Raw genomic sequence first — 23,862 nt, 5'->3', positions numbered from 1 at the left:
TATTAGATTATATACCTACATAAAACTATATATATATATATATACATATATGGGGTAGGTAGCTTCCTCTGTTTGGAGATTTTTCAAGCATTTGAACGTTATGTCTACCAGAGCTTTTGCTCTTCCTAAATATTTGCTTCACCTGTGCTTCACATCTCCATGGCTTGCCTTGGGCCTCTGCCTTATCTCCACATGGATCCTTGCACATTTCATCTTCCACAAGCTTAAAAACTATCCTCCAGGTATGTTATGTTATTACCACCCCCACCCTAAAACCAACTTTTGATCAAATATTTGGATCTCTATGGTCGCTAAAAATATGTATCTATCTTCTCTTCTCTAGCCATACCTGGAGTTCCAATTCTCGGGAACCTACATCAGCTCAAGGAAAAAAAGCCTTTCAAAGCATTCTATGCATGGGCTGATAAGTATGGCCCTATCTACACTATCAAGCTTGGTGCTAGCACAATGGTGATCATTAACTCGTCCGAGTTTGCAAAAGAGGTAAACAAAAGCACTCCCTCCCTCACAAATCTTTCCAAGCTTTTCGTCAAAAGGTGTTGAACTCCTCCATGTGACCCATGCATGCCTCATGGATTATAAGGTTTCTGCCGTGCCATTGTTCTTCTCTTCCTTACAATTTCTTTCCCTTTGACATTATTTTGGTTTTTTTATATTATTCTCCAGGCCATGGTTAACAAGTTTTCGTCCATCTCCACACGAAAAATGTCGAAAGCACTCGTTTCTCTCACGTCCCAAAAGACCATGGTTGCTATGTCTGATTATGGAGATGCACACAAGATGCTCAAGAAGCGTATTCTCACAAGCCTTTTAGGGCCAAATCCACAGGTACTAAGAGGAGTGAATCATGGTGATGGACAAAACACAAACTAGTTATTTTGCATGGAAAATGGCAAACAACATGAACATGGGGTAATTCCACACTAGAAGGGATGATATTGTGGCGAACCTCCAAAAACATTAAGGCTATTTTGGAATTTGTTCCTAAAAGAGAACTTAAATGGGTTTTAAACCCTATTGTGCATATTTCCTTTAGGGGCATGCATATGTTTGCATTAGTCCCATATCATGATGAATTTGAGCCATGTTCTTACCTCACAAATTATCCCTTTGTGTTCGTAATGTGATGCCCAATTTGTTTATTTCACTTCTTTTTTTCATTAGAAGGAAAACAAACATTTGCGCGAGAGAGCATATGTGAAAATAATTGATGGCATATATTCGGAGATTGGCACATCAAAGAGTGTTCTCAATGTCAGAGAACACATAAAAATGGCTTTATTTCCTTTCGCTATGTATCAGGTTTGTGGCTCATCTAATTGTGGAACTATAGGTTATCTATCTTTGCGAAAAAATTAGATCCACTTAATTTCTTAGTTTGCAAAAAATGTTATTTCAAGAAACCTTGATATTCATACGAAGCAGGTATTAGGCCGTGATCCGGAATTTGTTTATGTGGACGAGTTCGGCCAAAATGTGTCAAGATGGGAGATGTTTAAGGCAATTGTTATAGATCCTCTTGAAACTGTCTTGGATGTAGATTGGAGAGACTTTTTCCCATATCTCAAATGGGTTCCTAATAAGTCATTAGAAGATAAAATTACAAAAGTGTGTCAAAAAAGAGATGCTATCGTTAATGCTTTGATTAGTGAAGAAAGGCAACTACTTGCAAATGGCAAGGTACATTCCATATTGTTCTTAGAATAGTTTTAAAATATGTTTTCCTTTTCAAATCATTACTATTCATTCAATCTAATTATATTGTAAGATCATGGTCATTCTTTTCGTTTTCTCTTTTTGTGTTGTAGAAACCAAATTGTTATTTAGACACTCTGCTTACCGAAGCTACCGATCTCAGTGACAAGCAACTCCTAATGAGTGTATGGGAACCAATCATAGAAAGTTCAGATACAACCCTCATAACCATAGAATGGGCCATGTATGAGATTGCTACCCACCCTCATATACAAGTATGCACTTCTGGCTACATTACAATATAATAGTAGAAGTCGAATAGAATGTATGCTAACGTAAACTTCTTCCTTCTAATGAACTAGGAAAAGTTGTTCAAGGAGATTAGTGGTATCGTTGGTACAAGGTGTGTGAATGAAGATGATCTACCCAAGCTCAAATATTTGGAGGCTATTGTGAAGGAAACACTTAGAAAACATACTCCGGTCCCAATCCTACCTCCTCGCCACGTCGACAAGGACACAAAGTTACTTGGATACGACATCAAAAGAGGATGGCAGGTAAAGAGCTAGACCCATCACCTCAAGGTTTTACCTACAAGTTTGATGATTGAAATAAGATGAGAGTATGCATCTCCATGACAATGCAAACCTCATAACAAGATTTCTCTTAAACTATGATGTAGAGGGTTTCTAGTATGACCTTGAGTGCTTCTATTGCTAGACTTAGCCTTTTAACAATGAGGGTTTATGATGCAGATAATAATTAATAGTTATGGCATCAACTACAATAAGGATGTTTGGACAAACCCAGAGGAGTGGAATCCAGAGCGAGTGCTAGGAGATGAAAAACTTGACCTAGGATTCAAAGATCATAGGATCCTTCCATTTGGGATGGGGAAAAGGATGTGTATTGGTATTACTCAAGCCATGCCCATCATCTCTACATGCATAGCTATCATGGTGCAACATTTCAAGTGGGCCTTGCCCTTTGAGGATGGGGCAAACTCTGAAGTTAGCACCATGCTCTTGACCACCCACAAACTTTATCCACTTGAAGCCATAGTCACCCCTCGTCTCTCATCACATCTATCTTCTTAACTTACAACTAATTCCTAAAGGTTGTTTAATTAGTCCACCATTAATAACTCCGCTAAATTGAATACTCTTCATGTGTATTGATCGTACAACAAGATCATTTTGAGGCAATCCATTTTCAAACCATGTTCTATGGTTACAACAAAACATGAAAAAATACACAATGTGATTCTCACTCATATTTTAACTACAAATCAAATTGCAAAACCCCATACATGGACCAACCTCAAACCAAAGTCATGTAAAAGTTCCATCTTAGGAAGCATAAAACTAGTTTAAGAAAAAAATCTGATAGTGATCATGAATTATGCTTTATTGGGACCTAGAACACACTTCCAAATACTAGAAATACAAATCATGTTGCTCTTTTATTGGCTTGATTCTTATGATAGAAAATTTTGATACTTATTTCGTGCATATAGCTCCCAAAAGTATTTCTACTACTTTTAAACTAGCATGATGTCTTCTGCCAAATGTACCTCATACCTCCAACATTCCTACTGATGCGTGTGGCCTAACACACTTGATGAATTACATGCTTTATGACATGAGCGCCATCAAAATACCATTTTCTTGATGATTAAAATTTTGTAAGGTATGATTAAGATAATTAAAACTGTGTAGTATAGCCAATCATAATGTAGGAATAGATGTGCAGGGATGGATATAGATAATTGTTTATTGAGTTCCACAGGAGACTGAATACAACCTATGAGATGGGTTGCGCCCACAGAGAGGAAGTTGGGTTCTCTCAGTTTTATGACTTTGCTGCTATGGCATAACGTACCAAGCTAACAGCCAGAGTCATTAGTTAAGGGTTAGACAAAATCAATGGAAAATGCACAATTTATAGCCACATACAATTGAGATTATCTAAAAGAAAAATTACACACACCTGATTCAGATTAAGAGGAGCATTTATATTCACTCATGAGCCAAACTCTGTTAAACCAATGCCATCACAGAAGGTTTCATCAAATGGCGTATTAATGCGAAGTCAGGAACAAATTTACCTTAGGAGCATGATTTAATATATATGTAGTGTGGTTGGTCAAGGTTAGTATGTTGTACATCATTGAATTTTAATGCAAATATGATACAGAGCACCATAGATGAATTCAATCAAGAATATATATGCTTATGTAAGCTCCAATTGGAGGATATTCTGGAGTTTAAGTCACTTTATTAAGAGGACTAACTGTGGGTTTCCACCCTTACATTAGGTTTTCATTTATTTCCTTCCGCAACCCTGAATAATCTACCCAAGCCATCATTTTTCCATGAGGGTACCTTGTGAGCAGAGGTGGGCTTCATAACACCAGTAGTAGCCATGCTACGAGTGCGCACTCTCTCCATTATTAGTTGTCTGCCACTCTGATCTTCATCATAGCCAATCATCTTGGCAGGAACCAACCGCAATAATCAGTGTGTAAAAAAAAAATCTCAATTTCAAACATTCGATAGTAGTCAAATACTTACTTGCGATTCCATTTGAGATTCATCAAAAATGGGTAAGTTTTGGGCAGGAGATGTAGGCCTTTCTGCCTCCTCACTGGAGAGAAAAAGAAACGTTTGATCATGAAAATTTGTGTAGTATAGAATCACATAATAAGAATACTAATACGACCTTTAGTACATACAGGCTATGCAGTTTAGTCCGTTTCAAGGGCGGCTGTTCTCTCATTCTCTTGAGTGTTGTGTGGTCAGGAGATATCTGTAGCAACAATGACCACTCACATTTAATGAAGGAAAATCCAGGAAAACAGGAATAAATAATCACATATTTGCATAAATACCTCTAGCTCGATTCCATTTCTACTACAATCAGCATTCTTTATCTGCATATACAAAACTGGATAAGCGATTTACACTTCTTATTGTTGACCCCATCTTATTGAATGAGAAATGGTTATCAACATATACACAAAATAAACAAACTGATCAATTTATAATTTGATTAAACTGTAGATAATAGCAAATGAAAATGCCTCCTTTGAAATAATGACATGATAATGAATGAGGTAGACATTCTAAAGGCTAATTCCCCATTACAAGCACCACACATATCTAAAAGAAACTACAGGTCAACAGGGTCTGGAAATTCTGATCTTTTTTACCTATTAGAGTACACATTAATATATCCAGTGAGGTCAAGCTACAGTGCACAGACAAACTCTTTTGCCTGTTCTTAACAAATATATCGGCTACATCATAAGAATACTATTAGTTTCAGCATATGTGTTCAGTTTTGAGCAAGATGGATTCTTCCGCATCAATAATGAAAGAAGAAAGGGAAAGGAGAACAAAGAGATTATGCATGTCCCAATATTCCTTGACATAATGAGAACGCCATCACCGTGCTAGTTATGGAAAGGCGTAGGAAGAAGAGCCACAACATTCAGAATCAGGCTTGCTTGACATCATGAAAACACAACTCATTCTACCTACCTTCCTCACTGTGGTCACATATTTGGTTGACTCCCATGCCCTTAGCATCACTACTGCAAAGAAGGATATGTGTGACTACTGGCAAGTTCAATTGCATCCATAAACTAAAAACTCTCAATCGTGCACAGAATTGAATAAGAACGCTATAATGAAAGAGGTGACACATTAAAACAAAACTATATGGAAGTTTACAGATCTCATTCACAAACGCCTAGACATTAAAAGAAACATAATTCCTCAACAGGCTACATTATCTATGAAAGATCACTTAATACAGTTCATTTGAGTTGCTGCCCTTATTAAAGAACCTAAGGCCACATACTTTGATTGTTTGAGCAAGAAGGTCCTCGATTGCTGATGCAACATCAGGACCATCATTCTTGTCTCTAGAACTTGCGCTCACCATCTCATTGGACTTGTTTGGCCACGTATGTCTGGCTTCAGAAATGAAAGTAAGGCTTCCATGCTGCTCTTTGTCCAAATCAGAGCAAAATTTCATCTGTTGAGCACCATCCACAGAAGTAGAGTTTTGGTTTGCATTGTCAAATCCAGATCTTCTGACTATTTCTTCAGCAGACTCTTTTGCATCAGGTGAAGACATTGTCTGCATACTAAGGAAATACTTATTCCTTTCAGAAAGATGAACAACACTTGCTTCTATTGACTGAGGATCTCTTTCAAGAACCCCAGTACATGTAGATTTTCTGTCTGAGAGAAGAAATAATGAAGCATATTACTGAGTATGCAATGTTTATCAGATATTGCTGAGTTCATAGCTCCAGATATTGACAAAACCTGGAAATTCTGCAGAAGGAGATGTTCCAGTTTGAGTAGGCAATTGTGAAGCGGTCTCCCTTGAAGCAAACTGAGTAGCATGACTAGCATATTGAGTCATCCCAAGAACACCAGCATCCTTTTCAGCTGGGGAGAGTTCCTTTGGCAGAAAGTTTGCCAGAGGTAGCATTGTATCCTGATAATCCATTAGATTTGGAATTTAAGGTGTGAATTAGAACACTGGTGGGAAGAAACCGCAGTTCCTGTATGATTAAGGTAAACCCCATAAATGAAACAGTGTAAAAGGAACTCCACCTGTCCAGAGCACAATCTCACCTCTGATATACATGCAAAAACCCACTCAGCTGTAGTTACTTTGATGTCCCACTTACATGCTGCTTCGTACTTCTGCCCATCTCTGACCTTACACAGCAAATGAGTGACCTTTCTGTTCAGCTTTTCTGTGAACTTTGCCCCAAGAATGAAACATAAATTACGAAGTAGCAGCCTATCCTTGTCTTCATACTGAGACACACTGAAGCGCAATGCTTGGAAACCTGGCAGAGGAACATGGCACTGCAGTGGTTGATAAAGTACATGGCCATCAAGATTGAGTAATTCCTTTTCCTACAAAATTGCAACAATGCCACCGTAAAGTGACATGATATGAGCTTGAGAAAATATTGATACATCAGAGCAACCAATTATTAACATACTTGTGTACACTGTAGACAAAACTAGAACCTAATATCATGTTCGTCAATTCACAGACTTATGATAGCAGAAAGTAAAAGTTATGTAAAGTATGGTTCATGATACTTTTCATCAAGACCTTCCAGAATATCAGAAGTTATGCAAATCTAGTCACCAACATACCTCTAAACAGAACCGTATCCAATGACTAGAGACAGGTTTCACATGCACCATCATCATAGACGAAGTCAACTTAGTCCCATGATTAACAACAAGAAAATCAATTTTCCTTTTTCCATCCTTCCATGACTCATTCTCCATCGAACCGCCACCTTCTACAATCCATTGCACAATTTCCTCTCTCTGCAAGAATGAGGTCATTGCATTGAGAAGAATGCAAACAGAAATCATTAAACAGGAACCAAGTCAACAACTATAACTTCTACATATTTCAAACATAAGAACAACAGAAATAAATCAAGTGTCTATAATTTTCGTTTTACTTGTCATACACTCTACACAGATAAGCTCACAAAAGTGAGAATTGGGAATTATGCAGTCCTCGTGTGAGAAAATTATCCAGGGTTAGAAGATACTTCATGTAACAAGCCCTTAAAACTAACCCGTTCCAAAGGAATTGATTCACATATCGCAAACATGTATCCTTTGAAAATGCTGCCCTGGCTTGAAGCAATGTTTAGATGGGCTTTAACTTTTAAAGATGTATTAGCGTCAAGTCTTTCTTGTTGCACAATATTAAATTGTGATCGAGGTAAAGATGTATCTGTAATCAACGTCAATTTCAATCTTTTAAGATAATGTTAATTACAGAGTGCAAACATTAAACTTAGAAACCTTACAAATACAGCTCCTCAATAATATATTGAGGAACTGCCTGGGGAATATAAAATAGCATATAAAGACAACTATTATATAGATTAGATATTTATTTTTGTACATATCATAGATAAATTTATGCATAAAACTAAGTCAGGTATACTTTTTGTAGGCAGCTCCTACAGCAGTATTAAGTTCGCTTTAATCAAAATTATAATGAATTTTTACCTGTAGAGTTTACTTGAAGCAGTCTTGTAGCATGGTGTGACTTTTCTGTATCCTATAAAAATGTAATCCATTTGTGAGTATGCCAAGTTGCAAAACATAAATGCACATCTGTACATCATCAGAACCTCACTTTAAAGTTGCAATGCTTACCTCTTCATTCTTTCCATTCAAAATGAATACACCTTGGTCGAATTCACGTTCTTGACTTTGTGCATTTTTCCTCAAATGTGTAATCTCTTGGGAACCAGCAGCTAGTTAATTATTATTATTATTAATGCATATGTAAAATCTCGTAAACATAATGTTCTTCTGTGTCCTGAATAACTTTAACATTATACCTTTAAGTAGAAGTCCATCAGCTACATGATGTTTCTCTGTGATGACCACTTCCTGTTTCTGTTCATTGCAGTCCTCAAGCCAAGATGACCAGACAACTTCAACTGACTTTGTGCAGATTTGTTGCCTGATCCCTTTCAGTTCACTGTACCCAAAATAATAACACACATTTAAATGGTAGAGTGGTACAACCTCATGAAGGCTTCCAACCATGTGTTTACCTCTCTGTTGGTTTTCCTATAATAATGTGGGTAACTCTATCACCAAACTCCATATGTCTTGTACCACCTCCATCTCGAACCATATTTACATATTTTCTCAGTTCTGGTGCTGCAAACCCACTAAAATAGATTCTGCAATTTGATAGATACATGTTCTCCTCTTCAAACTCACAGGTCTCCACATGTTTTAAGTGTCTTGGTAGTGGCTGATCTGGTACAGATGGTTCAGCCTTGCAGATCTCATTGGCATGATCTATCACATGGCCCTGGTCTGATGATACTGTATTTGATACAACAGATGTTGCAGATGACATAACTATCTCCAGTTTTGAGTTCTCTGGGGGAGAAACTAATGGGGGTATATAGACTTGTGATATTGCAGTTACTCTCTCTTGTCCAGGATTTACTGGAAATAACTCTTCGTCAAGACAGCCTGCATTATGTAGAAAAGACAAATAAGTGTTCTTTTCATCTATAAACTGTCAAGATTCATTGCTTTCAAATACATAACTTCTCATGACCACCTTTTGTTGCTAAGCACTGCCCAAACCAATGTCGATTCACAATCTTCACAGTACCCCATCTCCTTGCTACTTTAAACTTATCACCTTGTGGTAAGTGATAAATAATGTGTAAGTTAAGGAAATTAAAATCTGTAACAGTTTGTGGTGGAGAGCCATGAGGACATAAAATGAAAGAAAACTATTGAAGGATATGTAAGCAATTAGATGTGTGCATTTCTTTGTCAGATCAGCTGAGTAAATTCCTCCATTCTTGACACAAACATCCTCAATCTCCTTGCGTTCCTCTGGCACAAGTCTTATCAAAAACTGACTATAGGGCACAAAATATCAGAATTTCTTGAATACAGCTTATCAAAGGCTCACCTAAAGGAACATTTGTTGCACATATGGTCAAGCCAGTGAATGGAGGCAATCGATATGCTTCATGGGGAACAAGACGGTGTTCTCGCCAGCATTGATATAACCAATTAATTTTAAGAATGGGCCTTTTAATGTTATTCAATGAAAACTGCAAAATCAACAATTCAACATTGGTTCAATTTTTTGCCAGGAATAACACAATTTAAGAACTTAGGAGTGTGAATAAAAAAACTAAGGAAATCCCAAGAAGTTGGAGTACTTGTTCCTTGCACAAAATGTCTAAGAATCACCTTGTATTTTGCTGCCAGAACATCTTTTGCAATGACAAAACTGACATTTGCTAGTGCTTTGGTCTCTACTTCGCCACACATTGCAGTAACAAGCCTTTCAATCTCAAGCTAAATCCCAAAATCGTATATGAAGAGTGTGAATAAAATGATATAATGCAAATAAAAAAATGACATATTACTGCTAACATAATTGTGTACAGTTCAGGCTAAAAACAGTCAGAATCTAGAGCTATAAACAATAATTTCCATACCTTCTCTGTCTTCTCAAACCCAGTTCCAAGCACCTTAACACCTTCCATAGCCAGACAGCAGGTGTATGATTGGTTTGGAAATGGACGATGCTCCTTTGCACATCGAAGAAGACAATCAGGACCTACATAAAAGCAAATGTTTAATTTCTACCCTTTTTCTGTCAATCTTCTCCTAACAGTTACTAAGTAAGCAATCAAAGTACAATCATATACAATGGTGAAAGGTGATCAGATCTTATTCACAATTACATGATTGGCTACTCTGGCAACAATTGTATGCACAATTTTCTTTGTTTGCAGTTAAAGTTGAACCCTAGCCTCTGGTTCTCATCTATAACAATTCCTGAAATTCAAATTTCTTGAGTTCCATAATTAGTTTCTACATCTTTCACAAGCTCAACCTTGCCTTTAGTGTTTATTCTAAATTTCACACAAATACAGCATGAGATTGTAATGACTTTGGTGGTAGGTTGGTAGTTAAGCATTCAATGGAAGTAGGACTACAACTTTAGATTTTAAAGTTAACAAAGAATCATTCAAAGTCAACAAGGTCAAAACTCACCTATCACATTGCATCCTTGACCAAGATATTCCATTACCTTCTCCTATAAATTATAGAAGTAGAAAACTGTTAGTTGAAACGGATATCTCTACAAGCATATTTACCAGTAAAAATAAATTTCTCCTTAAATTCGTGCAATTATCTAATATAGTCACTAGGTTAAAATGAGCCATGATACACAAAATTAGTTTTAGATATCTATTGCGAGCTTTTGGCAAGGCCAGACCATAATTTATTATGAAATTTAGTTTATGATTTCAGGATATTTATGGTTTGCCCTTTATCTATACTAACATGTAAAGGTATTGACTACTAATGTAATACATGGTGATCAATGCAAATATAAATATATATCATATTACATGTGATGCACCTGTAATACATCATACTCTTTCTTGTGAATTCAAGAGTCAGGCATTTCTAAACTATTCTCGAGTCAATCCATGGATTTTCACTTCAAAGTTTTTGACTAACATTGTGCTCTACTTCAAGTCAAAATGCCTGTTAAAATATTTTTCAATAGGCACTAGCTGGCCATGCACTTGTTTTCCAACATGTAATTTTGAAGGTCGTTTGAAATGCATCAGGTACCATCCCATCTTTTCATCATCCAGATCTTCCACGTTTTAGTTACCATATGCCTCTCAGCCTTTTCTTGTCAAAACTAACCATTCTCTTCGTTCATTTGCAAAGGTAGTGAATAAAAATAGTGATTTTGTTGAGGTGAGATACTTAAGTAGTAATGCATCATGAACCAATCCCATATCAAACCTGAACTTGTTGAGATATGATAGAGAAAAATCTGTTGTAATCTATATCCTAAATCAAGACCCTCTTGTTCTGTCGTCAATCAAATTTACAGGCGTATCTCAGTAATGTTAGAAACGAAATGGCATTCTTAAATCCATCAAATATATGTATTGAAGACCATATGTTCTCATAATTTAGCTTTGACATCAATTGAGAAGGGAAAATGCCTACAAAACTGTCCATATGTTCTCATAATTTAGCTTTGACATCAATGATGGACCTACAACGCATTGAAGATCAGAAAGGAAGCAATGCCCTAAAGTTTGTGTACTGGAGATGATGATCTCCTGCAAAGAACCACAGATAACTGCAACACTGCCTATATGTTCTTGAATTATCTGTGAAAAATCCATACAGCGTTCATCTTCCTCTGAAAAGAACAATCAATATGTACAACACTCCATATGTGCTCAAATTTTGGCTGCATACAATAGGCAAGTAACAAAATGATCTGTGGTTACTGATGAAAATGAAGTAGCACAAAATATGAGGCATACAAATAAATCCTTTCCCAAACATTGTGTGACGTTTTGTATCAATCTCCACTTCAAACTACCACCGATATCTAGAATATTTTGTTTCTCAAAAGACATCAAGAGCAGCAACAGGGTTTTGTTAGGTCATAAATGAAGGAAAATCTAATTTTGTTGAAATTCATTGACTATGAGGAAAAAAATTAATATTTACAACAACTATTCATGTGTCCTCAAATTTTAGAACTAAAAGGAAATGAATACGTCAGAAATGAAGATGAAGCCTCAAATTTTGCGGCAGTAAAGACCGTCACCTTAGGAAAAGACTACAAGTATCTACAACATTGTTTATATGTACTCAGATTGAGCTTTAACATGAAACGAGTAACTACAAAACTCAGTAAATTCTGGAGAGAATCTATTGCGTCGATTTATCTGAACATATTAGTATCTGCCAGAAGAAACGCGAATATCTTATAGATGTTCTCGAAATTTAGCTTTGAGAAACGAAACACAAATCGTCACAAGTTCAGAGAAGAAATAACAAGAGTTTCGGGATGAGACAGTACCTGCTGAGTGGAAGGGAGGACATGGAAATCTGTCTTTGTGTTACAAGAAGGGTTGGAGCAAATACAAGATTCAGCACCGTTCTCTCTGAGTAAGTCTTGAGCAGAATCGATGAATTGAGGAGGGAAATCCTTGCGCGAGATGAAGACCCGCGTCCCTCTCATCGCCATATCCGATCATCAGCATCTGCGATCCTTCTTCCCTTTCATTCGTTCCTCCTGCTCAAAATGCCAGCGTTCCCGGGCTGAAATGTTTTCAAACACCGTATTCCCTTATCATTTTTTCTGTCGCGTAGTTTAGATATATATATTTATATTTATATATTTATATATATTCCCAAAATACCCCTCCTCCTAACCAGCCTTCTGGAGCTCCATGGGTGATCGATCATCCTGCCTCCTCCTCCAACGGACGAAGTGAAGTGGCCACCCTTGTCCCCCAAATAAACTGCATGAACAAGGAGGGAGATGATGTCGTCCATCGAGCCCTCTGATCCGAGATCAAATGGGAGATCTTTGTACGTAGTGAGCAATTGTTCGAGAGACCCAATATATCCCACATGCTTAGCAAACTCTCTCTTAAGATGAAGAATCCTTATATATTACAAGATGCCAAAATAACCTACATGGGCAACAAGCAGCGGAGTCTTAAAATGAGATCTCATCTTTGACAACAATCGATATAGTTATAAGTAGAAATAATAGATTTGCCTAATGTCGTAGAGAATCTCATTGACTAAGCACTTGAAGTATTGACCAACCATTATTTCCTTCAAAAATTGTCCAAGGTGAAACATGCCCAATCAATGGTTTTACTACAATCTATAGTTTTTCCCACGAGTGATAATGTACGATGCACGTTAGTGCCTCCCATGTTCTTGATTGTAAGGGAATCTTTGTTAAGACCAACCAATACCTCGCAAAGGTAACACTTTGCAAAAATGAAAAAGGTATACACATCTAAAGATCAATGGCTTCATGATTGCATGTCCACTTAATCGGTTCCAAAACCTCACGTAGAGCAACAAATTTTGACACATCTTCGTGTCCCTTGCACTATATACACCACATACTATTATTGCACACTATTGTTGTTTTATGATGTTGATTGTTAGAAAGAAAGGAGCACCCATGCTTGGAGGTTTTGTGTCCACGTAGTCAATATTATTCAATGAACTTCAGACAAGTTAATATGATTACTATAGTGAACATTATTTTACATCAATATGATTATAATGATACAATTTTATGCACAAAAGATACAACTAGTTCTCAATATTTAAAATGTAAATAGCACATTCAAAAGATAGGCAATATGTGCGAAAAGTCTGATTCTTTCATGATTCCTAAGCTCTTCTCAATACTATTAGTGCAATTTAAATATTTCAAATGTGTTGTCCATATTGTAAGTAATAAAATTAGTTTGCATTGATATTGACTCATAGTTAGGTGCCAATGTCTTTTTTTCTTGTGATCTAAAATTAGTTTGCATCGATATTGACTCATATGTTAATATCCTTGGAGAACATTCTAAAACAATCATTGAAACTTTCCATTTGTCGTTCCTTAAATACATTTGCCATAGATCAATTTCATTCAACATCTTTGATGAGAAATCGTACTTAATGGCCTTCTGTAGATATCGAAGACATTCTACTCCAACATCATCAACATTTAGGTCTAATATACACCCTAGAGGTAAGTTGTTACACTATTAGCATTATGTCTTGGGTTCAAAACCCAAATTTTCACCTCTCTATTACTCCATATATATCTCTCAATTTTACTAGATGCCATTGTGGAATATAGGTGTTGAACCCATGACCTCTTCTTGGTCTCTATTGGGCAACCTTACCAATCGAGCTACATCCTTGTAGGCTCTCTTTCTTTCTCTCTCTTATTGTAATTAGCTTACCCTAGTGGTAAGTTGTTACACTACTAGTACTATGCCTTGGGCACATCTCTCTCTCTCTCTCTCTCTCTCTCTCTCTCTCTCTCTCTTATGGTCTTAGAAGACGTTAATATATCTTTCTTTCTTTCTTTCTTTTTTATTTTTATTTTTATTTTTATTTTTATTTTCAATGAATGGGCAAATACCCCATTTTTGTTGTAAACCAATTGTCTCATGGGCCAATTTTGGTCTTAGAAGACGTTAATATATTTTTCTTTCTTTCTTTCTTGTTGTAATTAGCTTACCCTAGTGGTAAGTTGTTACACTACTAGTACTATGTCTTAGGCACATCTCTCTCTCTCTCTCTGGTAAAAGCACACAATTATATTAATTGTATGTAAAATCCACTTAGTTACAATACTTCTTAGTCTCCTCTACCTATCATATACCTATGTAGGGAGAGGGACGTCTTGTAATGTCGTTAAAAAACTTGAATATGCATTTGAGGAAATGATCCCCACATGCTCTAACATCCAAAAATTCCACATGAGAATACCTTTTAACTTCTTTATATAGGGTCTCTCTCCCATTATGATAGGTCATACCCTTGCTAAATTATATGGTGCAGTAATGGAGGCAGAGCTTAACGATTATCTGGAGACCTTAAATCTTCGCGCACCTGAACAAGTTGTCTTTAGACAAGCCTTCTCCACTATTGATCATATCTTCACACTTAGATGCTTAATTGACTAGACTAAGGCTTGCAAGAAGAAATTATATTGTTGTTTTGTGGACTTCCGCAAAGCCTTTGACACGGTCCCTAGGGAGCGGTTGTTTGATAGGCTTAAAAGCTTGAGGATACCATATGATATTGTTTGGGCCATCTACGCACTATATGAACAAGTGTTCGGGTGTGTTCGATGCCCAGGTGGCCTATCCGATTGTTTCACTAGCACTATTGGTGTAAAAAAGGTTGCCCCCTATCTCTGACTCTTTTTGGGATCTACATTGATGAGATCACAGATTTTATTGCTCGTAAGGGAGGCAATGGAGTAGTCCTTGGGGATACGCATGTTCATATCTTGCTCTATGCAGACGACATACTTTTGCTCTCTGAATTTGAACACGACCTACAAAGGCACCTTAATGCCTTAGATGACTTTTGTGCAAAACGAGGATTGGTAGTGAATCTAGGGAAAACTAAAGTCCTTATCTTCCACACGTTGGCCCAAGTTAGAGCTAAGTGTCACCTAACTATCTCCCATAGCCCAATTGAGGTGGTTGGATCATATGTTTATCTTGGAGTCACTTTCAGTGCCCGCTCAAGTAAATTTTCGATGACACAAGCAGCGAAGGATAGACTTACGAGAGGACATGCATCCCTCTCACTCCTCGAGAGACAATGCCATCAAGCATACTTCCAAGAGCCACGGACTAAAGGGTGGCTCTTTGACTCATTCGTGACTCCCTCCCTAATGTATGCATCAACGGTTTTGGCTCCAGGACTACCATCTTTCATGTGGACACAATTAGAGAGACCATTGGTGATGATGTTATCACACCAACTCCAAAGCAAATCGACAGTCCCACATGACATTATTAGGGCTGAGTTCACTCTACCCCCGATGTTAGTAGAAATACTTTTTCAACTTGTAGCCTTTATCCATAGGATACATAGCCAACCACATGATAGAATATTCCATCAAGCCTTTACGGCCTCTCGATCACTGTATGAGTCCGGCTATACTAGCTCATGGTATGGCATGATGGTGAGTTGGCTTCTTGCAAACGGTCTATACATTAATAACCTCCCCCCCTTTAAGTACGACCACGCGATTAATAACACTTTAATCTCTCATGAGGACCGAAATAAAGTAATACGCCAAGAAATCTGGCAAATTTACACTCGATATTAATGGATCACCCCACTAGAGCCACTCCCATCTAAAATGTTGTACTATCATCTCACCAACTTGAGATTGAGCATGGATGTATTAATGGAGTCCCTAGGGAGGAAAGGATATGTAGGTTATGCCATGTAGAGATAGAGGATGAGTACCACTTTACATGCAAATGTCCCATCTATGCCGAGATAACGGCCAAATACCAAGACATACTTGGTTCCTCTCCCACCCTCCCTAAACTTTTAGATACACTAGATATAAAGAAATTAGGCAGATACATCCTAGAATTAAAACAACACAGAGAGAATAAGTTACAAAATGTTGACAATAAGGTTGTTAATGTTCACCAACATGTAACAAATGAAGCCTTTCAGGAACAGGGGGAGACAACGAATGCCGACACACCTGCACCACTTGGGCTTTTCCTTGATGAAGCAGAAAATCAAAGAAGAACCAAACGCCCTCGGATGTCGGGTTTCAAAGCACCTCGACGTGATGTAGAAGCAATAAAGAAAATAAGGGAACGTGAGTTACACCGCCTAGAAGCCATGGTTGGGGCACTCTATACACCGGGACCATGGGTCACACCCACACCAAAACCCTTTGACCTCCCACTTCTTTCTGAGAGGCTTGGGTGGAAATGAAATTAGGCTTAGTGCAAAGTCACTTCTTTTTTATCAAGTATACTATGTTTTGTACACGACTAGAACTCTTTTAGCTTAAGCTATTTTTACTTTACTTTTATTTTAGTTTTGATGATTGGATAAATACCAATTCTTGTTGTAAACCAACAGTCTCATGGGCCAATTTTGGCCTTAGAAGATGTTAATATAACTTTCTTTTCTTTCTTTCTTTTTCACTCTCGTGTTGTAATTAGCTTACCCTAGTGGTAAGTTGTTACACTGCTAGTACTATATCTTGGGCACATCTCTCTCTCTCTCTCTCCCCTTGTAATTAGTTTACCCTAGTGGTAAGTTGTTACATTGCTATGTCTTGGGTTCGAAACCCAAATTTTCACCTCTCTATTACTCCATATATATCTCTTAATTTATTAGATACCATTGTGGAATGTAAGGTCCAAATATATAGAGATGATGAAGTGATGCATCTTTCTCTCTTTCTTTTTTATTGTAATTAACTTACCCTAGTGGTAAGTTGTTACATTGCTAGTACTATGTATTGGGTTTGAAACCTAATTTCTCACCTCTCTATTACTCCATGTATATCTCTTGATTTACTAGATGCCATTCTAGAATGTAAGGTTCAAATATATATAGGTGATGAAGTGATGCACATACCTCTCTTCTCTCTCTTGTTGTAAGTAGCTTACACTAGTATGGCATTTTGGAATGTAGGGGGTGAACCCATGACCTCTTTGTTACGGGCATGACCATATAATATCCCGTGGTGAGAATTTACCGTAGTATTCTATACACGTGGATAAGTGTGAGGGTTAAACGAGAGTGTAAAGAAGGGGAGGATTACTTTTAATCCTCGGGATTGAGACAACCCATTAGGTCAAGTGTGAACTTGCCTGGGGGCCTTGGGTATCGCTATAAATAAGAGGCCTAGCTACCCTCATTTGAGCATCTTTTGACTACATCGAGACTCTGCTCGTGTGGTGGGTCAACTCTTGTAGCGAGCGCGCCAGCACCAGGTACGACTCGACGCCACGGCGGTGGTATGGGACGCCGATCGAGGCTCGAGTCCGTTTCGATCCCTTCGCTCGGGGGTGGTCGGGTGGATCGGCACCCTTCTTTCTCTTTCTCATTTCTATCTTTCATTTCTTTATCCTTATCTTAAGCTTACTTTAGTATCTAGATCTATAATATTTGGTATCAGATTTTTGTACTAATGTTTCTTTGTTTTTCATTTGTCTTTTGATTGATGCTGATCGATCGTTGTGTGGTTGGCCTTGATCCAGACAACGATCAACAAAGAACTTCGGTAACTCTTTCCATAATTTTTCTTTCTATTCCCTCTTCTCCCATCTAATCATGTGTTTAGTTTATATGTAATTTTTTTCATTAAGTCAATGATGTTGTAGTGGTCTTTAATTGATTATCTAAAACATTTACATATGTGCACGAGGTCAATACCTCGTTTGACATATTAATAATATGTGATGAGTGTCGTATGCGTACGAGGTTAATACCTCAATTACGTATTACGTTCACGAACATATGTTACGTTTGCGTATGAGTTTAATACCTTGATTTGTTGTAAACGATATGCGTTTGGTCTCGTATGCGTAAGAGGTCAATACCTCCATTGCGTATTACGATGATCTCTTATTTGTGGATGTTTCGTGTGCGTAGAGGTATATACCTCGATTACGTATCTCGATCACATCATTTGTGGCTATTTAATATAACGATATGTTTAATATAGGCATATGTGGTCACATATATACGTATTTGATCGTATATATGTGATAAGTAAACATATGTGTATATTCGTTATTACGTGATTATATCGAAAGTTGTCCTTGTCGGGAAAAGGATGTTGGTGGCCGTCCTCACATTTTTGTGAGAATGGCGTTGTCACCATCCCTTTTTCAACAATTTTTTATTGTTGATAACCCCGTTGATGACCTCGATTTCGTTACGTAAAGAAACGCCAATAGCCATAATGATGTTGAGTACGTAGGGCTTGACCCACTTCAAGTGAGGTCGCTCCAATGACACACGTATCCAACATCCCTCCCTCGTTACATGGATACGATGCCACCATGAGCTCGTTCTTACGAGAGGCAGTCGTAATGACGTGACCATGTGATGGCCCACGTGAGCCTACTACGAAACAAGGGCTCATTTGGCTTCACCATTAGGTTGCACTTTGGCGTATGCCATCGTAATTATGAGACTTGAGGTTAGGTAACGTACCAACATAGTTTTGGTAAATGAGGGCGAAATAAGGACCCTTGACATATATGTTCTTTTAAAAAAACATATATGATCAATTGCCTCGCATATCTCTTATACGCATCAAATATTAAGCATTCGAGAAGAGCAACTTACTTGGTTGGCTCAAGTGTTTAATGTATTTGTTCTCGAGGTCTCGAGTTCAAATATGACCAAGACCATACAACATCCTTGATAAATATGACTATAACACATGTTTAGACTTAAGGTCTAAGTGCACCTCGGGGTCCTCGTAATAGGACTTAAAGAGCCGAAACCACTTATGTGGGCACCGAAACATAGTTTATTGTTAACATTTTTTTCGTGTATAAACTATTCATGACGCGAACATACATGGTTGAGCCTTGGGGAGCCACCATAAAAAAATCGATATAGAGATCAGGGAAAGACATTTATTTGTCACCCCCATGGTTTTTAAAACACCTTTGTGTTACCATAGTAACCTGATCTTGAACCTCATCTCATACGTCTAGAGGGGTATTGACGTGAGATAATGATATCGATTAATGCTCGCCCATGATATGTTTACATCACGACATGATGTTATGACTATATCTCTGACCTTATCCTATTTCTTTTCCAGAAATAATCTTTAATGGCTCAAATTAACGACCCGATGTCATCTGCTCAAGCGGAAGGAACTCAAGGGAATCCTCCTGGACAAATGTCCACTGAGATGTATTTGGCACAAATAACCCAATACCTTAGTTTCACCGCTCAACAGATGACCGAACTTCGGCAATCTCAAAGTGCTCTTGAGGCACGTGTCATTAGTCTACAACGTGAGACTAATAGACCTGATGAGCGACAAGGTGAACCATCATTTGTCGTTAAGCCATTTACCGGAGACAAAAAGGAAAGAACCGAAGAAGCAATCTGCACATGGCTGGGACGATGGGAGTCTCATTTTGAGCTCTATCCCACGCCAGATAGTACGAAGATTGCATATGTCGGCCGAGAACTCGGGGGTAAGGCCGCCGCCTGATGGCGTGGCCTCCGTACTATGGGGAAATTGCCCGATACCTGGACAGATTTTGTCACGGTTTTTAAGGGCCAATTTCTGCAACCTCCCTCTCGAACCGAGGCAGCATAAGTTTTAATGAACCTCTCTAGTAGGAAATTTTCCTCGCTAGAAGACTATATTCACCATGCTAGAACCCAAATCCAAAAATCGGGTCTAAAAGGGGACAATTGGTTGATAGCTTGTTTTGTCAATGGCATCCCCAATTCGGACTATCACTGGATAGTGCACGATAAGGATCCAAAATCCTTCGAAGAGGCCGTTGAAATAGTTCTTCGCTATCAACGCACTTCGAAGGACCATAACAAACCCAACGAAGCGCCCAGGACTAAGCAGTCGCAATTTGTTGGGAAACGCAAGACACCCAACGAATTCCTGGATCGCGATTGTAAACGACAACATCCTTTTTGTGTATTCTGCAAAAAGAAGGGTCATACAAAAGATCAATGTCGAAAGCTCCAACGGAAAGAGCACGACAACAAAGCTAAAGCTGCAGACCATAAAGGTCAGATTCCTAATGTCCTTCAGGTCTATACACATCATTTAAGTAATTGTCAATGTTCTTTCCCTCACTATGTATTGGGTCCCAATGATTTACTACGTGCAAACGGGTATATCAATGGATCTCCCGTACAATTTTTATTTGATTCGGGAAGCTCACACAATTTTGTGAATGATCGTTTGGTTCAGATATGGGGAATCCAACCCACCGTAAGTGATCACACCTACACGGTGCACTTGGCTGATGGAAGAGTACAATACATCAACGGGGCGATTCATTCATTAGGAATTTCTATTGATACTTATATAGAGGAAGTAGACTTCCATGTAATGAATCTTTGTACCACCGATGTAATACTGGGTTATCCCTGGTTTTATAATAAAAACTCTTCTTTATTTATTGATTGGGTTCGTCATTCCATTTCTTTTGTACTGAATGATTGTACGCATTTTATTCAATGCGTAAAAAAACAATCCCTCTCGATTGTTTCCTCGTGTCCATCAATATCCGAGTTGTCTTGTTCTACGTTATTTTATTGTATACTTGATCCGGACATTCACGTTTACAATATCGATAATGTCCCGATTCAATTAACATATTTTGAACAACAACAACTTGATGAAATCTTAAATGATTTTCATGATGTTTTTCCAAGTGAACTACCTGATGGGTTACCTCCTAAACGTAATATAGACCATCGTATAGATATTGTACCTGGTGTTGCACCAATAAGTATACCTCCGTATCGCTTAAGTCGATCCGAAGAAGATGAGGTATCTAAGCAACTCAAGGACTATTTACGAATGGGTTATATACGTTATAGTAAATCTCCATGGGGTGCACCAGTTCTCTTGGTTAAAAAGAAAGAGGGCACATGGCGTATGTGTATTAATTACCGACGCTTGAATAAAGTGACGATCAAGAATTCGTATCCATTGCCCTGGGCTGACGATCTAATTGACCGTCTCCAGGGAGCTCGGTATTTTACGAAACTTGATCTCCGTACTGGCTACCATCAAATAAGAATAAGTGAGGACGATGTTCCTAAAACGGCATTTCGTACGCGCTATGGCCATTACGAGTTTTTGGTTATGCCTTTTGGTTTGACCAATGCTCCGGCTACTTTTCAACAAGAAATGAATGACATTTTCCGAGAACAACTTGGAAAATTTGTCGTTATTTTCTTGGATGATATTTTAGTTTATAGCCGTACATTACAAGAACATGCTAGACATGTCCGCTTTGTTTTACAAACATTGCGTGACAAACAGTTTTATGCGAAGATCTCAAAATGTGAGTTCTTCAAGAAATCAATTACTTATCTAGGACATCTCATAACCGAACGAGGAGTTGAAATTGATCCTTCTCGCATTGAGAAAATCAAGCTTTGGCCCACTCTTCGGAATATTCGAGAAGTTCGATCATTCCTTGGTTTTGTGGGTTTTTGCGAAAGTCTCTTCGTAATTACTCCCAATTGACGATGCCGTTTACTGATCTTTTAAAAGGTCAAACGCGTAAGTCTACAACACCTATTGTGTGGAATGCTACACTAGACCTTGCCTTTAAGGAACTCAAGGACCTGGTTTGCAAGGCTCCTTCACTTCTTTTACCTGATCCTTCAAAACCTTTTGAGGTTGAAACCGATGCAAGCGATTATGCTATAGGTGATGTCTTGTATCAAGATGGTAAACCAATAGCATTCGAGAGTAAGAAACTTGATTCTGCTCAATGTCGGTATACCGTTCAAGAAAAGGAATTATTTGCAGTTATACATGCGCTCAAAACATGGCGCCATTATCTTTATGGAAATCACTTTGTGGTAACTACGGACCACGAGTCCTTGAAATATTTTTGTGACCAACAAGACCTGAAAGGTCGTAAGGCACGATGGGCTGATCTCATCCAGGACTTTGATTTTTCCATACGATATCGTAAAGGTTCCATGAACACTATCGCTGATGCACTAAGTCGCATCCGTGAAGTTAACATGCTTAGCTTCACTGCAATATCATCAGATCTTTATGATCACCTTCGAGGAAAGTATCCTGATGACAGTTATTTTGCAAAATACTGGGCAAGAGTTGAGTCTGGAACAGACACCACCACATCCTCGAAGGAATACTTCCACATTGCTAACGGTTTGCTCTACCGTAATGGGAAGGTTTGTGTTCCAGATTTACCCGAGGTCAAAAAGAGGATTCTTTTTGAATGCCATGATGCACCCTCAGCAGGGCACCCTGGAATACATCGTACACTCGTTCTCATCTCCACTCAATTTTATTGGCCTAAGATACGTCCTCACATACATAGCTATGTGACTAACTGTCACCAGTGTCAGGTTAACAAAGCCAAGCGACTTAAAGCTGCAGGACTTCTACATCCCTTGGACATTCCCAATAATAAGTGGGAAAGTATATCCATGGATTTTATTGTTAGCCTTCCTCGCACCCAAAAAGGTCATGATGCCATCTGGGTTGTCGTTGATCGACTAACTAAAATGGCCAGATTTATTGCTACTAAAACCACGGTAACAGCTCCTGAATTGGCTTACCAATTCGTTGACGAATTGTTTCGTTTTTATGGGTTACCGATGGATATCGTGAGTGATCGAGATCCAAAGTTTACTAGTGACTTCTGGACACAAGTCTTTAAGAAGTTAGAAATTACGTTGAGCATGAGCTCCACGGATCATCCTCAATCCGATGGACAGACAGAACGAGTAAATCAAATTATTGAGGACATGCTTCGAGCATACGTTGGTGCAAAACCAACAAAATGGGAACGTTATCTCCCAATTTTGGAGTTTGCTTATAACAGCTCCAAGCATACGTCGACGGGATATAGTCCTTTTATGTTGATGTATGGTTTTCAGCCACGAGCCCCGATTGATGTTAATATACATCATGATGAGTTGCGAAGTACGCAAAACTTTCTTCGGGATATGCAAGATATGTTGCATATTGCACGAGATAATATAAAAACAGCTCAAGATAGAGCGCGTTTTTATGCCGATCATCATAGGCAACCTCGTGTATTCAACCCTGGACAGAAGGTATTTTTACGTGTACCTCACAATTCTAAGACACTGTCTACGGGTAAGTGCGCTAAGTTAGCCCCACGGTTTTGTGGACCTTTTACAGTCCTCAAACGCATTGGGTCATCAGCCTATCGTCTCGCTCTTCCCGATGGTGTCGGAATTCATCCAGTCTTTCATGTGAGTCGTCTAAAAGAACTTCTAGGTTCTGGCGACAATACAGTTACGACTGAAACTCTGGTTACTTCTGAAGAATTATCTTCTAAACCACATGTACCAGAAAGAATTCTCGATGTTAAAACAAAAAAATTACGTACTAAAGAAATCCGAGAATTTAAAATAAAATGGATGGATAAATCAATAAAAGATGCCACATGGGAACGCGAAAATACTCTCAGAACTA

The 23,862-nt window shown here is 38.2% G+C and overlaps 2 protein-coding genes and 1 long non-coding RNA gene across 6 annotated transcripts in view; 2 read left to right on the top strand and 1 right to left on the bottom strand.

The window, feature by feature from the left end:
* The window catches only part of LOC147859641 (uncharacterized), a 71,905-nt gene extending 62,442 nt beyond the window's left edge, over positions 1–9,463 (top strand). The window contains exon 3 of the long non-coding RNA XR_015530325.1: positions 9,449–9,463. This is a non-coding gene — a long non-coding RNA (uncharacterized LOC147859641). The remainder of the gene's footprint in view (positions 1–9,448) is intronic.
* On the top strand, positions 64–2,921 carry GA3 (GA requiring 3). Of its 2 annotated transcripts, XM_087325421.1 has the most exons (8): positions 64–242; positions 344–504; positions 688–849; positions 1,186–1,323; positions 1,447–1,701; positions 1,830–1,991; positions 2,079–2,273; positions 2,472–2,921. In XM_087325421.1, exons 1-8 carry the CDS (start codon positions 101–103, stop codon positions 2,811–2,813), a joined length of 1,557 nt encoding a protein of 518 aa, XP_087181547.1. In that variant the 5' UTR covers positions 64–100; the 3' UTR covers positions 2,814–2,921. The 2 variants fall into 2 exon arrangements, with proteins under 2 accessions (XP_087181547.1, XP_087181549.1); XM_087325423.1 differs by lacking the exon at positions 1,447–1,701.
* On the bottom strand, positions 3,924–12,432 carry MEI1 (transcription coactivator). 3 transcript variants are annotated; one of them, XM_087325413.1, is made up of 20 exons: positions 12,187–12,432; positions 10,335–10,377; positions 9,773–9,894; positions 9,522–9,629; positions 9,235–9,379; positions 9,076–9,155; positions 8,872–8,977; positions 8,348–8,780; positions 8,129–8,271; positions 7,941–8,041; positions 7,791–7,842; positions 7,349–7,509; positions 6,909–7,088; positions 6,369–6,659; positions 6,054–6,228; positions 5,581–5,966; positions 4,607–4,648; positions 4,451–4,524; positions 4,290–4,362; positions 3,924–4,208 (listed from the first exon to the last, which is right to left on the bottom strand). In XM_087325413.1, exons 1-20 carry the CDS (start codon positions 12,352–12,354, stop codon positions 4,038–4,040), a joined length of 3,054 nt encoding a protein of 1,017 aa, XP_087181539.1. In that variant the 5' UTR covers positions 12,355–12,432; the 3' UTR covers positions 3,924–4,037. The 3 variants fall into 3 exon arrangements, with proteins under 3 accessions (XP_087181539.1, XP_087181540.1, XP_087181541.1); XM_087325414.1 differs by having other exon boundaries at positions 7,941–8,026; XM_087325415.1 differs by lacking the exon at positions 9,076–9,155 and having other exon boundaries at positions 8,872–9,000.
* Positions 12,433–23,862: the final 11,430 nt, after the last annotated feature.

The sequence above is a fragment of the Azolla caroliniana genome, unplaced genomic scaffold (genome assembly GCF_043228905.1).
Source record: "Azolla caroliniana isolate FFs.n. ecotype wild unplaced genomic scaffold, voAzoCaro1.0.p SCAF_10, whole genome shotgun sequence".
Classification (NCBI taxonomy): Eukaryota; Viridiplantae; Streptophyta; class Polypodiopsida; order Salviniales; family Salviniaceae; genus Azolla; species Azolla caroliniana.
The sequence above is the reverse complement of the archived record's forward strand: the minus strand, read 5'-3'. Positions and strand labels throughout refer to the sequence as shown.

Excerpts from the sequence above, each read along its gene's own strand:
- GA3 (XM_087325421.1), top strand. The coding sequence starts at position 101 with ATGTCTACCAGAGCTTTTGCTCTTCCTAAATATTTGCTTCACCTGTGC. Across the intron at positions 243-343 it reads GCTTAAAAACTATCCTCCAG|CCATACCTGGAGTTCCAATT; the intron begins GTATGTTATGTT and ends TCTCTTCTCTAG. Across the intron at positions 850-1,185 it reads TTTTAGGGCCAAATCCACAG|AAGGAAAACAAACATTTGCG; the intron begins GTACTAAGAGGA and ends TTTTTTCATTAG.
- MEI1 (XM_087325413.1), bottom strand. The coding sequence starts at position 12,354 with ATGGCGATGAGAGGGACGCGGGTCTTCATCTCGCGCAAGGATTTCCCT. Across the intron at positions 9,156-9,234 it reads TGCAACAAATGTTCCTTTAG|AGGAACGCAAGGAGATTGAG; the intron begins GTGAGCCTTTGA and ends GACTTGTGCCAG. Across the intron at positions 6,660-6,908 it reads GGATACGGTTCTGTTTAGAG|GAAAAGGAATTACTCAATCT; the intron begins GTATGTTGGTGA and ends GCAATTTTGTAG.